General features: G+C 39.4%; 1 protein-coding gene across 2 annotated transcripts; it reads right to left on the bottom strand.

Moving 5' to 3' along the window:
* Window positions 1-1392: 1392 nt before the first annotated feature.
* Window positions 1393-14467, bottom strand: ppef2a (protein phosphatase with EF-hand domain 2a). Of its 2 annotated transcripts, XM_085427046.1 has the most exons (17): window positions 14296-14467; window positions 13453-13521; window positions 12195-12322; window positions 12044-12098; window positions 11780-11955; window positions 11492-11606; window positions 11154-11200; window positions 10452-10618; window positions 10322-10358; window positions 9481-9630; window positions 9051-9389; window positions 7642-7827; window positions 7337-7479; window positions 6637-6743; window positions 5779-5945; window positions 4895-4982; window positions 1393-3979 (listed from the first exon to the last, which is right to left on the bottom strand). In XM_085427046.1, the coding sequence occupies exons 2-17, from the start codon at window positions 13511-13513 to the stop codon at window positions 3726-3728; spliced, it is 2220 nt and encodes a 739-aa protein (XP_085283172.1). In that variant the 5' UTR covers window positions 13514-13521; window positions 14296-14467; the 3' UTR covers window positions 1393-3725. The 2 variants fall into 2 exon arrangements, with proteins under 2 accessions (XP_085283172.1, XP_085283171.1); XM_085427045.1 differs by lacking the exons at window positions 1393-3979; window positions 4895-4982 and adding an exon at window positions 5014-5233.
* Window positions 14468-15013: the final 546 nt, after the last annotated feature.

Raw genomic sequence — 15013 nt, 5'->3', positions numbered from 1 at the left:
TTAAAAGAGCAGAAAGCTACAGCCCTGGCTTTAAGGGCTCAGGGAGATAATGCGAGTGAAACCACAAAAATTCACTGTTTGCTGCTGCAGCTCAACTTCAGGGTGTGTTAGCTTTTAATCCCAACATTGTTTGCTTTCCCAACTAATGACTCCTACTCTTGTGTTAATCACCTGTCTCTTAAATAGTGACCACTTTTCTTCAGTCCTGAGAAGCCGAGCAGTGCAGGAAAAGCTGTACTCTAGTCTGTTGTGCCCCCTGCTGGTGATTCTGTGAACTCAGTCAATCGTTTAAAAACTATAATATGATTTGACTATTTTTACTTTCTAGTATGCAAGTAAAAAAAATAAAGTGTATTAAATTATACAAGAACTTTATCTTAGTGGACTAGAGACATGAGACCCATCCTTTTCATTGTGTCCTTTCTATTGGTTCTTAGGAAGATAAGAAGATAAAAGATCTGGAGTGGATTCCATGTGTTGAAGTTTCATTTAGTAGCTTTTCACTGGAATCCTCAGTATGAGGACCAAGTAATGGAGGCCACCATTAGGCTGGAAAAACAAAACTAACCTAACAGGGTAAATGTAAAAATTTGAGGAGTGGCGAAATTAGCTACTTGGTAAAGTCTTAAAAAGAAGAAATAATAACTGAATTCTTTCCAGGTTTAAAATCAGCTTCACAACTCAAGAAAACTCTTGTGGAGTTAGGTATGTTATTATAAAATCGACAGTCATCTAAGGAGCCAGTTTTCAAAAAGGTGCAAACCACAAGAACAAGAAGGTCAAATTGGACTTTGCCAGAAAACATCTAGAAGAAACTGCAGAACTCTGGAAAAAACAAAAAAACAAAAAACAGTGTTTGGACAGAAGAAATCAAAGTTACCTTGTACCTTTATGATGGAAAAAGGAAAGAGGGGGAGGAGAAAAAACAGCCCATGATCCGAAGAAAAGCATGTTGTCTGTCAAACATTGTAGAGGTAATGTTATGGCATGGGCACGTATGGCTGCCAGTGGAACCAGTGGAAACTGGTGTTTACTGATAATGTGACAGCTGATAGGTATACATGGACAATAACCCAAACAATGCAGAAAATGAGATATTCTTCAATGGCAAAGTCAATCACCTGAACTCAACCCAATGAAGCTGTTTTTTCAGGTATTAAATACAAAACTGAAAGCAGAGAGACCCACAAGCAAACAGCAACTATAGGCCGAGCAGAAAGAAAATAAAGCATTTAGTAATGACAAAGGTTTCTAGAATTGCCATTGATTGCAAGGGAAATTTTGAGTTTTATGTTTGCTCTTAAATAATAAGGATGAGAAATAAATGAATAAAAAACTGCTACCTTAATTAAACAAATTAGAAACTAATTACATACCTTCAACTGCAACAACTGAACATTTTTTCCACATACGTCTTATGAAAGTAAGACATGACTCACTTTTTTTATTTACAGGAAAGGTTTTACATGGTCAACATACTAGAAAAAAAGACAGTAAAATTCACATTCACACGGACTCACTGACTCTTTTAGTTGCAATTGATAATACTCAGAAATGTGGAACAACAGATTAAACTAAAAAATACATCACGCCTTGACGGAACAAGTCCTGCACAATGTTGGATTTACTGTTAAAAAATGATCAATCATTTAAACACTACTACTATTTGGATGCTTAGCTTACCATGAAGATTGAAAACAGCTGTCCTGCTCTGTATGCTCTCTCAGGGCTCAACAGTTATCTTGAAATGCCTCTGGCCACCTGTTCATGCAGTTATTGCAATGCAAAATTAAAATGAGCTTTAATTTTAAAGGTAGTGGCGGGATTAAAAACTACATGTTTGCAATCAGCAGTCCAATCTGATGAAAATGGGTTAAAAAGCTTTCCTTAAAAAGCTTTTTCCTTTCCTGGAAGTTAAGTTTCTGATGCCATATTTGCTGTTGTAGAATTTTCCTGTAATTCAGGATTCATTTCAGGATTCACCCAGGACCATATTTCTTACTTTAATTCTCACCGATGAAATAAATTACTCCCGTCTGCAACAGGCCTAGAAATGTTTATCTTTTACACTGTATAAAAGAAACAAATGTGTTACTGATCTTCAGAAGATATCACCCACACAGATAACATCTTACATCTGCTGAAATATCAAGTCACTTATTTCTAACCCACACTGAGTCACTGCAGTGTTACAGAACAATGTTGTGTATATGTTACACTTACAATGTAAAAATGTTACTTTTGATAAAGTAACATTACACTACTTTGAATTTAACATGTTAGTAGTATTAGTAACTGGTTATTCTGTGAACATGTAGCTGTAATGATGTCATAACTTACAAAATTGTGACCATCTTCAGCTTTGGCATTACAGAGTGTGTTTTTAGGGTGAATTTAGGTGATTTTGGTTTCCTTATAGCGAGAGCAGGCGAGCTGTTACTTTCCATTTCCTGTCTTTATGCTCAGCTGAGATAACATAATAAGCATAACTCCCAAATTCTCAGACTACACCTTTAAACTTCAGAAACTGGAGGTAGATATACATCCTATGAGTCCAATGAATAAAATCATGAGTTCTCCATTCTGGACGGGTTGGGGGCTCGTTTGCTGCCCGACAGGAGGAGCAATCCCACCACGCTCACAGAAAATATTATCAGTCCACGCGACATTTCAAGTGCTGCTGCTGCTAAGGCACCAGTAAGTTGCAGATATTTAAAAAAAATTCTCCAGGATTCCTCCTAGATGCAACTCCTTCTGACCTCCTGTATACATCTCAATCAACACTCTCAAAGCAAAAATCACTGACAGTCACCCCAGAGTCTTTCCCACATCTTCATGGTCTCCAATAACCTTATCCCACTGTGGTTACTGCAGCTCCCCTGTTCTTTAATAACTTGTACCGGTACACTTGATCTCCATTCCCTCCATCCTCTTCTTACTCTCCGAGACTCCTTTAGCGAGTCTGTTCTTTCCCAATCATCTGGTAACTGTTCCCCACCATCCAGACCCTGTCTCGTTCTCAGCTGGCACCACCATGAGATAACATCCATCCATATGATGTGTTACCCTATCTTCCTCCTTTTCTTGAAATACCTCTTCACTACATCCAACAAATTCATAAAAAAAATATGTAGATGATGTGAAAAATTATTTCAATAAGCTACCTCCCAAAAACCTTTGGCAAGCACTTTTTATATATTTAACACATTTCTTCATATATTTGAAGGATTCTTATTTCTGTGCTCCTTCCCATCTTTTACTCAGTTTTAACTGTTAATCATCACACGAGTAGGATCATTACATGTCCATTTTAACACATCTGGAGTGTGAGAATCTTTTTATGTTGACATGAGTCACATTTGAAGCTGTTAAACGTAAATTCAGTGAATATTAAATGCAAAAATCACCCATTTTTGCATTTAATTAAATTGTTATTTTCTATAAGATGCCTTTTGTTTTTCAGTTTTGGACTATTTTAGGAATATAAAGGAGACGTGAGTTGCTCAAGCTGCTGCGTTTTGCCCAGACTTCCTCCGCTTCGAATGAGCATTCGCCGTCAAACACCCTGACCTCTAACCTCCTCCTAATCCCCTGTGATCCAGGCGGCTGTTGCTCAGCATCATCCTGCATCTTTATGTGCGTCATTAAAAGCAGCTTGCGTTGGCTGCAGCTCCCTCTCCTCCCCTCTGCTGGACGCCGAGCTATCTGTTTAACACGCTTTTTCATCAAATGTTGGGATCTCCCTCCAGCTTGGTGAGGTCGGAGGCCGTGCCCATGAACATGCTGCGTCCTCGTTCCAGCCGGCTCTTCTTGTCCGTGAGCCGAAAGGCCTCCATGAACTCGTCAATGTCTATGCTGCCGTCATGGTTGCTGTCAATTGTGACGGCCAGGTCGGAGATGGCCTCGTCGGTGATCTCCATTTTCAGGTAGACGCTCAGCAGCTTCCAGGTCTGACGGAAGTCCTGCATGCTGATGAACCCTGAGGTGGAGGAGAAGGAGGAGGAGATTAGAGGTTCAAAAAGGAGTAATAGGCAGAAACTGTTAAAGAAAAGTGTTGCTGTCTGTGTTTGCATGTGATCAGAGAGGCGGGATGAAAAGACTAGTAGATCAGTGGGTTAGTCATCGTTAGGAATCAGGCGACTGTAACCTCCTGCTGCCTGTTTCGCACGCTACAGGTGGATTAACAGAGGCTAAGCTCAGCAGACGTCTCCCACAGACACATCAGAGCCCTGACACACTTTACTCCGTCTCTCAATCATCTATGTAGATTATAAAAGTTAAGTAATTCCTTTTTCCTTTGGCAGCAGTTAAAAATTAAGTTAAACATAACTAATATATAACAAATAAATCAAGAGAAAAGTGTGCAGAGTAAATATGACAAAACAATTATCTCAATAAGGTAAAAATCCAAAGCCACAATACATACAGAGACATTTTAGTTATTTAATGAAGAAAAGTATTTCTTTCATGTCTTTTGAAATTAAATCTGGCACCTGTTATATATTAATATTAGGCACATATTACTATGTAATTAGTAAATTAAATGTTTTAAGGCAAAAACTGACATTTAATTGAAGTTATATAATCACTATATTTCTGACTGAGTGCATTTGGTTGCAGCTCAGGAGGTAGAGTAGGTCATCTACTAATCAGAAAGTTGGTGGGTTGATCACTGGCTGCTCCAGTCTGCTTGCCAAATATCCTTGGGCGAGATACAAACCCCAAGTTGCTCATCCATTGGAGTGTGAATGTGTGTGATAGAAAGGACTTAAACATGTATTTTTTCTCTGTGCTGTTACTTGGGAATGATGCAAAACTGAGCAATCTAAGGGTAATATATTCCATTAGCAGATTTGCTTCTGCATCGAACAGCAATAAACAGTGGGTGTTTTACCTGAGTTGTCCGTGTCTACAATCCTGAAGATTGTCTCCAAAGTGGAGCGGTGGCGATACAACGTTTCCAGCAGACTCTGGTCAATATGCTGCAAAGACCAAAAGAAGAAAGTCTCATATTCATAAAACAACACAAATAAAGTACAAAAAGGAACATCTGCAGCATTCTGGTGATATTTTATATGCAGCATCTTTCAGATTGGTCAGAAAAATAATGTTGTTTAAGCAGCAAAACTCTGTTTGAATACAACCTGGCAACTGAAAAGATTTATTCCCACGCAGATGTTAATTTTAGGATTCTGGTAAAGATGTTCTTAGTCATCTTTAGGGAGGTTTTCACCTTTTCCCAAAAGGCAAAACAAAAACAAAGGTCAATCCTAGAGTGTTCTGAAAGAGGTCACGTTACTTAATTGACTTCTGACATTTATTGTCTCAAGTTGGTGTCAAGGGGCGTCTCATTTCCCTATTTTGTCCATCCTCGCCTCCCCTGTTTTCCTGCCTGTGACCTGGAAATCTATCTCACTGTGCCATCTTGAAGCAACTCATTCCTAACTCATTCTACTTGGGTAGACAGGAAGGTTACAAGGAAACCTGTAATCGATGATACACAGGTGTATCCTTTACAAATAATTTAAGTCAACAACACATGACAGCAGCATGACGCCACGGAATACACACCGTGCCAGGAAAAGGACACAAATCAATGTTCCTTTGTATCCATTTAACCAATTTCAAGGGTGGAAGGGCAATTTATCTTTTCTACTTCTCTACAACTCCCTGAATCTCGGTATAAAGATCCCTTTTCTAAAGTTTCTCCATATTACATTATTGCATTTTCATGTAAACATTGCTACATCAGCTAAGACAGAGCCGGTGAGTTCTTACATCTGTTTTGGATCCTGTGATGGCAAGCTCATTGAACCACTCGTAGTAGTCTATCGTGCCTTCGCTGTTCTTGCAGGTGACCAGCTGAGAGCGAAGCATCCTCCAGGGCAGATCCAGATGCATCACACTCTCCACTGCAGAGGCCCAGTCGTTCAGAGACAGCAGACCTAATAGAGGTGAAAGGTCATACTAATTATAAGAGCACAAAGCTCTAATCCAAGTTTGATCACTGTCTACCTTGTCTAGATTATATCTAAGAAGTATTTTGCCACACAGTTTGAAAACATTCACACTAAAATATTATACTTTGTTATTTTGTGACACATTAAAGCCCAGAAAATGTAAACAGCAGGCTTTTTCTCTGCATCAGGAAGACTGTGAGAGCTAACCAAAAGCTAACTCAGTTCTGTTTTCAAGTTTTTCCAATTCTGTGTGTAAAATAATTAATAAACTACCTTTACTTGTAGGCTGTGTTTCAAAGAGAATCAAATGTTTGCTTATCCAAAAATATGTTGAAAAGTCCAACAACATCCATCCAAGTACCTTTTTTTCACACTATTTTGTGTTAGGCAAAGCTGTTTGTCTATTGTAAGTGAAATTAAATCCCTGAAACAGAAGTTTCTGTGAAACTCTGAAATCTTCTGAGCTAGACTTTCACCCAGCCCACACGTTGTTTTCATCCTGCACGGGGATCATTATGTTCCACACAAACACAAAGGTGTGGGCTCATATTTCTTTCCAGCAAGTGAATATCTCTTGAGAACTACATGGGAAAAAAAGAAGGAAAGATCTGCAACAAAAAGTAAAGACTGATCTGATGAGGAATGAATCAGTTTATGAAACTCAAACTACACACACCTTTGTTCTCGCTGTCAAACTTTCTGAAGGCACAGAGGAGGTCAGACTTGTGCGCAAACAGCTGCTCCCTCAGGACTCTGAGAGCTGAGCGCTCGGTTCGCCCAACACTGCAGGTGACGAACGGCAAACACAACAGCGTGGCAAACAATGGTTATCAAAGAAAGAGGCAAAAACGGTTTCTCATCAACGTCAGAAACATTTCAGGTGCTTAATTTGTGAATTTTTAAAGTTAATAATGTAGATAAGCTGTGTAGACATGCGGAAACCACTAGTTTCATAAAGCTTCCTTATTGTCTGTTTAAAGGGAGCCTATTGTACTTCCCCTTATTATCTGGCCTGTGTATTCTGTTATAATGGATGCTAGTCATATTAAATGTGGCCAAAGTCTGACATTAGAAAGTTAGTGTATCTCAGGCTTCAGTCTGCTTTAACGGGTCCATAGCAAACAGTTTTTTCTACTCTCTCTACTCTTGGCTCTGGCACACATCTCTGACTGTGGACAGAGGTCTGAAGGTCTGCTTCAGACTATGGATGAACTGAGGTTCTGCACCAAGGCCCTGCATAATCAATATAAGGATTATTTTGATCAGTGAATTATGCAAAGCTACTCTAGCCTTTTAAGACTAAACCAAGTTTGAATTAAGTGAAGAGATGATCTGATAATGAAGAATTTATCTAATGAAGTGAGTGTTAGTAGTACCTCTGTCTCACAGTGAGCTCTCTCGTCATGCTGCTGGCCTGATATTGAATCAAATAAGGCACAAGGTCAGGGCCCAGCTTCACGTAAGCCCCCCTATTGCTCCCCACGTCATAGTAATTGGAGGCAGAGAACAGAGTGAGGACCTGGGTGAATGAAAGAAAGGACAAACCTGTCACTGAAGAGGAAGGAAACACTGATGCTGATCAGGGGAGAGGTTTATGGTACATATGATACTTTAGAGTGAGGCTGATTTTGGTTTTAAAGTACTGAATTTAGACAGCGAGCTGTAGGATTACTGAGCTGACCTTACGGTTGTGGCAGAACTCATAGCCCTCCTGTTTGCACTCATGGGAGCGAATGATGAGCTGCAGATTGTGTCTGTTCAGGAAGTCCTCTGTGACATCAGGGCCCCAGTAGCAGCCTCCACCCCTCACCTCGTTGGGTATGCATCCATCCTGAGTCATCGGGTCACTCCACAGCAGGTCCAGGATCTGGTAGGACAAAGAACTCAAAGTCTTAAAGTTTCTCTACTATATTTAATAACCATTTCTAGCATTGGTGCGTAGTCCAACTTTACTGTCTGCTATTCAGTAAAAGATAAACATTAAATAAGATAAAAAATAAAACAGAAGAGTCAGAAAAAAACCTGTGGAAACACCAGCTGGGGAAAAAGCTAGCCAGTTTTTAAGAGTAGACTGAAGTCAGAGCAGAGAGATTAGTGACGTGGGGGATTACAGCCTCTGAAGTCTTACGCAGGCAACACACAGCACCTCCTGTTAGGTGAGCGTTGATTACTGTCTGTTTGTCTTTCAGGCTATAACTTGAGCAGGAGTGAGGTGAAAGGTCACGACTTCTGACAAATAGTAAGTCAGCATAAAAATATGTGAAGAGTGTGAGTTTGTGGTCAGGTTAGACTGGTGGGAATTTATTTCATTGTTTAATATACATGGGAGTAAAACTACTAAAATCTTACTACAATTTGTCACAGTTACATGCTTCACATCATACGAATTGTAATATTAGACAAAGGCAACAAGAGTAAATAGAGTAATATTTATTAAGGAAAAAAAAAAGCTATCCAAACCTACCAACCTAACATGAAAAAGTAGTTGTCCCCTAAATCTAATCTAATCTAACGTCCTCACCAGCATGACCTGCAATCAAGGAAACAAGTTTTTCAGATTGCTGTGGAGGAATTTTGGCCCACTCTTCTTTGCAGAATTTTTGAAATTCTGCCAAATTGGAAAGTTTAAGGCTATGCCAAAGCATTTCAATGTAAGTCCAGACTTTGACGAGGCCACTCTAAAACCTTCATTTTGGCAGTAATGAGGCCTGAGTGTGGCTAGTGAATGTGAAAAATGTGGTTAATCACAGTTACTTCATGATTTAATCAGGGTGGGAGTCTGGTAGATTTGGTTAGCTTTTTCTCTTCCCATCATCATTTTAAAAAAGACATATTTTTATTAAATTGGGGTTTTTTTTGTCTGTTTTTTAAAAGAATTTGAAGCATGCACATGTGATAAATACACAAAGAAAGTGGATTTTGTAGTGGATTGGTTTTTTCCCCCTGTTTCAGCTGTCTCCCGTTAAACATCTGGCTTGTTTACATTTTTCTAGTTTGGGAATAATAAAACTGATTTCGTTCTAACACCGACACAAAAGACTCATTGTTTACTTAGCAGCTTCTAAGAAAACATCTCTGCTCCATACTCGCCTGTTTCCACTCATCCACGGTGTTGTCACTGCTGACAGAGTCGGTGGACAAACACAGAGATTCTTGCGCCGGTTTGTTGATCTGGGCGTTCAGAGTTGGCTCTTCCCTCCTGCTGAGCTCCAGCTGGTTCTCCATGTTCACTCTGATCCGATCCGAGAAGTCCTGCAGCGAACGATTTTGGAAGCAATATCGGGTTCCCATGGGTTTGGGATACGTGAAAGAGGCCCGGCGCTGGAAGACCCTGCTGATGGCTGCGGTGTCCACATCTGCGTCCGAGTCGATGGATATTCCCGCCAAGCTGTGGTGTCTCTTCTTCGGAGGTCTCAGAGCCGAGATGTACTGAAGGAAAACAGGAAAACACAGATTACACACATTGCAAGGATAGTGATGAGTAAATAACAGCTTTACTCATCACATGCTGGTTCCTCACAATGTGTCTGTCAACTCTGGCGAGGACGCCGAGGTCCGTGGAGTCAGAGATCCCCCCGTGGAGGACCAGCACCTTCTGGTCGATCACTGTTGCTAATGGCAACCAGCTGAAAATCTTCTGCAGCAGCTTCAGGATCCTCTTCCCGTGCATCTGATGTAAAACACAATCAGCAAAAGTTACTCAGTTAGTGCTTTTTTATTTCTCTCCTTTGTTTTTGCTCTCCTTGCAGACAGAAAGTCAGTTTGCTAAGCGGTAACATGTTTGTGAAGAGTTTATAAAGTTACATTAACAAGGAGATGCTTAAAAATAATGAAATTTTCAGTTTTAGTTTACAAAAATTAAACTCCATTTGTTGATAAGATTGAATGAACCCACAGTATCTGTCTAACTTTAGCATCAAATCACAACCTTAATCATCTCAAAGTGCTTTATATATAGAAACCCAACCATCTACCGTTGGTTAATCCACCTGCAACTGGGAACAGTGGGAACAAAGAACCCTTAGACAAAACTAGTTTATTTCTGTGTGTGACTGAGATGTTGCACTGTAACTTAAGACAGCATGCAGTAAGGAAACCTCTGTTTTGTTTTTGTATTCCTTCTGTCAGTCTTTGGACCAGCTCAGTCCCCCTGACTCAACAGAGACCAGATGTCACCTTCTTTAATGACCGTAAATCCTCTTAGCAACGCGGAGGAGTGACTGGTCTTATGTACATAAGACACTGGTTTAGATTGAGCTTTCCTGGGAAGGCATGGGTAAAGGTAACCACGTAAGTTTTGATTTGCTGCTGCCTAGAAAAGCAGCGATAAGGAGGTGCAGGTTTGCATGAGATGAACCTACCTTGTACTTATTCAACACCTCCTTGGTGAAGCCGTACCTAAACCATCCAGAGGAGTAAAGAAATAAAAGTTTGAATGACAACAGATGAATTTGTGTATACATACACGTGGTGTATGTTTATTAATTTCACCTGAGGTTGACTATGTGGTCCTCGTGGTTTCCTCTGTTCAGGTAGACATTACTTGGGTAAACGAGCAGGAATGCAAACAAGATGAGGAGGATCTCAATAGAGTCCCTGCCTCTGTCCACAAAGTCTCCATTAAACACATAGGGCTTCTCTAAGGACGGCATGCCGTTCTGTCACGTAAACAAGATCGAAGGAGTGCACAGTTAAAGGGACAAGCCGCAGTTTAAGTGTAAACAAATCAACCACATACAAACAAACCAAACAGTAGATTAAACCACTGATGCAAAAAAAGCTGCAGGTAAACTGAAACTAAAACCACCTGATTAACTGACAAAGAAGTTAATCAAAGAAGCACATCAAATACTCTGATTACAGCACCTCAATGCAAAACATAAAAATCATTAGATTCTCAGGAGTTTAAAATTATATATATTAATCTTTTTTAAATTATTTAACTACACAAAAACATTTTTTAAGGACATTTTTGGAAAATTATCCTTAAATTATCTTGAACATATGTAGCAGGTTTGAAGATGAAGCAGTGATAGCAATGAAAATGATGAATTTTTATTGATTTTAATAATCGTGATTTGTAAATTCCATTTTTTAAAATGGTATCTAAAGCTCATCAGATGAAAAAAATCATTATTCTGGGTTCAAAGATGGGATTAATTCAGCACATTCAAAATGTTTAAGTTTTCATACCTTATAGAAAATCAGCAGCAGGTCTTCCAGCTGTCCGTGCAAATCACCTGTAACAACAGGACAGAAGGGGCTGGCTTAAAAATGACTGGAATTTACAGCACACTTAATTTGTATCTATACTTTAATTTAAATTCTGCAACTTTAATGTTTCACTCTCTTCCACTATGAAACAATGGTTTCTGTTGGCCAGCAGAATTGACCAAAGTCCAGTTTCTTATAATAAAACAAGACTAACATTTTAACGCTTCTTTGATTTTTCATTGTCTTTACTAAATATTTCCAAATTTCATCAGTTCCATGTGCTTTACCACCACTATCAAAGAATATCTTTATCATACCACAAATCGTGATTTCTTTGCTGTGGCAGGTGGAGATACGGTTGATATTTGGCAACATGCAGAGCAGTTTCCACGTCTCCAAGAGGAGCTGAAGGACGTAGCGTGAGTGCAGCTGCTGCTGGGAGAGAAACGTGTTAGCAAGAAGGCCTCCAAAACAGAGAAAGCAAAGTCATAAGCATATAGGAAATAACTAGGACCACTGCAAATAAAGCTTTTTACATTACAATGCAGTCAATTAATGGCACGTGCTGAACTTGGATGTAGAACATTTTCTCCAAAAAGACCTACTTTCTTATTCCTGAAAGCCTCCACCAGACCGACTGCTTCCTCTACCGTCAGAGGAAAGGTGAGATGAGGTCCCGAGTAAATCTCCGGCACCTCGATGTTCTTGTAGCAGAAGTACCTCTCCCACTCTGCGTCCCGGCAGACCTCGTTCTCTCTGAAGATGTGCGAGATCAAATTTCCTGCAAGGTGGAGATGGTTCAAACTCAGAGATTTGATTTACAGAGGAAAAAAACAAAAACAAACTCAGAATAAATGCAGAAGTCTTACGTTCATTGCTCGATGGTGTGAAATTGTCCATGAGGTAGCCAAGGAAATTATAAAGCTGCACAGGAAAGAGACAAAAAGGTTGTAGTTTTTTTGTTAATTGCTTTTTATTAAACACTCAGGTCTCGACTGGTTTGTGGCAGCAGTTTCTCACCTTGATCTGGGCCTGCTCTCCAGAGTATTCGATGGACTGGAAGATGTTCCAGGTGTATCTCCGCCTCATCTCTGTGCGGGCGACGTACTGACGGTACCATCGCTGAATCAGGGTGGCAGCTCTTATGGCTGAAACACAGAACACATGTGATCAAGAAAAACCTCACATTTTAATCATTTTTTTTCACATGCTACTATTGACACACACAGTATAAAAGGCGCTGCAACACAAAAATCTGCTGTTTTCAAAACCTTTTTAAAGCAAAGCAGGCAAAATTTCAAAACACTTTTGTATTATTAGACTTGACTACCAATTCTAAGACTTTTATTTCCTGATGTGCATTCAAGTTACAAGAGAAAGCTTTAAACTGACTTCTCAAATAGTGCTTGGAGGATAAACCAAGAGGCCAAACAAGGGTATTTATACTATAGCGGTACTATAGTGGATGTGGTGTCATCACCTTTAGATGGGGCTGAATTCAGCGCATTAGATACCCAGAAAATGTCTCTTTCTGAATTAGTTGAACATTGAAAAAGGTTTAATTTTAACACAAGTTAGGATCTTTTTCTCCTCTGAAACAAATATTTTTCTTCCTAACTGTAACTAAGTATTGGCACCAAAACCCAACCAAATGTGAGTTAAAGCTGGAGTTATAGGTGTCCGATACCCTGTTCTTCCAATTATCTCAGATCCTTTTTTTTTTTTTTTTTACCTTGAAATACTCTTAAAGGACTTCAGGAACACTTTTATTTCCATTCAGATTGGAGGAACAAACAGTTTAGCTGGATAACTTGTTCCTAACTTCCCTGAACCAACACTTAGCAATGAATTTCTACAAGTAATCTAAGAGTAAAGTTACTGTTAAATTTTAAAAAAGGCATAGTGGCAGTTTTATATCTGTATGGTTGACTTTAAAACCATCATCAGAAACAGATACAGGTGTTTACTTTCTCCACTTTTCAATTAAAGCTACATCCTATCTGCAACTTTTAGTAAAAATATTTCCACCTTGACCCAGATACCAGAGGTCTGAGTTTATGTCCAACATCTGCCAAACAGAAACATCAACAAGACAAAAAAAGGTCAAGCAGATGTGGCTTACTTGTAACAGCTGCAGGCAGCAGAGAAAAAAGAAATACCAAAGGACAAACACAAAGACAACACGTAAGAGCCAGAATAAGGAAAAACAGGAAAGAGTAAAACTTTTGCAATCAGCGTGATTGGTCATCGACCATGTATGTCAGTGTATGCGTATCACCTCTTCCACTGGATGTGGTGTGTTTGTGGAGATGGTTAGACTTTGTGACGCCACATCCCATGACTGTTCCTGTTCAAAGGACCAATCAATCATCTCATCAGTGCAAAAGGATTCAGAGTACATTCGGGTAATTCATCTGCTAGATATAATACTTGAGCACATATTTACACGGGACTGCTTAAGTACTAAAGAGTTTTAGGCTTTGAAGCCACTACATTGTTCTCAGGCTGAGATAGAAGTTCATTACTCTGCTTCGTGCACGTTTTTTAATAGCTCTGCTTCTTTCTTTTTTTTTTTTTTAACTCTAAGGCACCCCTTCATTGACACTGAGAAATGCTGAGCATGGCTCAGAAGCAGCAGCAGTAGGCAGAGAGCTGGAGGACACTGAACTCGTTCGACTTTGTGGCCTTTTAATCTCATTATCCGCTGGTTGGCCTCAATCCTGCCACACAGGACTGTTTTGTCTGAATTCTACGAAGGGTTATGTAAAGCAATCTATGGAAAAAAGGAGGCAGAAATACCTTCACAGCTGGAAACCATTTGGCACAAATCAGCATTGAGAATTTGGAAAAAATCTAATAAAACAATGAGCATTGAATTCTGAATGGTTTGGTTTGTTTGATTATTTCATATTGTATCACATTTCAGGAACAAATTAAAGTCTTGTTCTATGCCAAACGTGGATACAAAATTTAGTAATATATGACCATAAGAAAAGAACCAAAACTGTGATGTTTAGCATCTTTTTTCCCAGTTTGAACCTGCTTTTTAGTTAGCTGCTGTAGAAATCCATCTATACAGACTTACTCAACTATTACATCTTGAAATCCGTTGCTTACTTACGCAGTCACCTTCTTTATCCAGTCACCACTTCCCAGGTTATTTGGCTGTCAGCTTTCAGTTCATTTGAGTGTTTAAAAAGCCCTTTGCTGTGTTGCATCCTTCACCAGAATAGCAGCAAGATGTCAGTTAGACCGGTCATTGTACAGAAGCTTCATGTATGAAGCAACCCCGACCATGCAGCTCTCCTGGAATGTGGCTGAAGCTGCTTTAGTCTTTAGTCCCTTGGTGTGATCACATAATCAAAGCACAAAGCCACAAGTGGATAATCTGATCTAATGACCTGATAGGTCCAAATGGGTCTTCATGTAGGGAGATGGAAAGGTTTCAGCGGTAAACATTGGTGGCAAGAGGAGACCAAGTCTGTGTTTACATGTGAGCACCTACTGATGATATGTCTGTAGATAAAAACAAATTCAAATATTCTTCACCATTGACTTGATTTTATTTTGGATTTCACTGACCGTTTTCTTGAATACTCAACCCCCAAGCGCAACAGTTTCTTCAACTCGGATCCTTTTTTTATGATCGCTAAAATTTTGGTGTGTGGGATGTTAAATTTTTTTTAAACCTTTGAAGTGGTGACAAAACATATCTCCAAAAGTTGATTCTGTTCATCTGGACGTAGCGTCATCACTTGGATGAGTGACGAAACGTTTCGTTTTACTTACCTGGATGATTGAGTATGCATCAAGAACATAAAGGCTAAATTTATACACCA

Source organism: Rhamphochromis longiceps, linkage group LG12, assembly GCF_057381845.1.
Source record: "Rhamphochromis longiceps isolate RC_006_pf linkage group LG12, R_longiceps_female_GT1.1, whole genome shotgun sequence".
Classification (NCBI taxonomy): domain Eukaryota; kingdom Metazoa; phylum Chordata; class Actinopteri; order Cichliformes; family Cichlidae; genus Rhamphochromis; species Rhamphochromis longiceps.
The sequence above is the reverse complement of the archived record's forward strand: the minus strand, read 5'-3'. Positions and strand labels throughout refer to the sequence as shown.

Bases quoted from the DNA above. Each gene is read 5' to 3' on its own strand.
- ppef2a (XM_085427046.1), bottom strand. From the start codon at position 13,513: ATGGGATGTGGCGTCACAAAGTCTAACCATCTCCACAAACACACCACA. The intron at 12,099-12,194 runs GTGAGAAACTGC...TTTCCTGTGCAG, and splicing joins GAGAGCAGGCCCAGATCAAG to CTTTATAATTTCCTTGGCTA. The intron at 5,946-6,636 runs GTGTGTGTAGTT...CACCTCTATTAG, and splicing joins GTTTGACAGCGAGAACAAAG to GTCTGCTGTCTCTGAACGAC.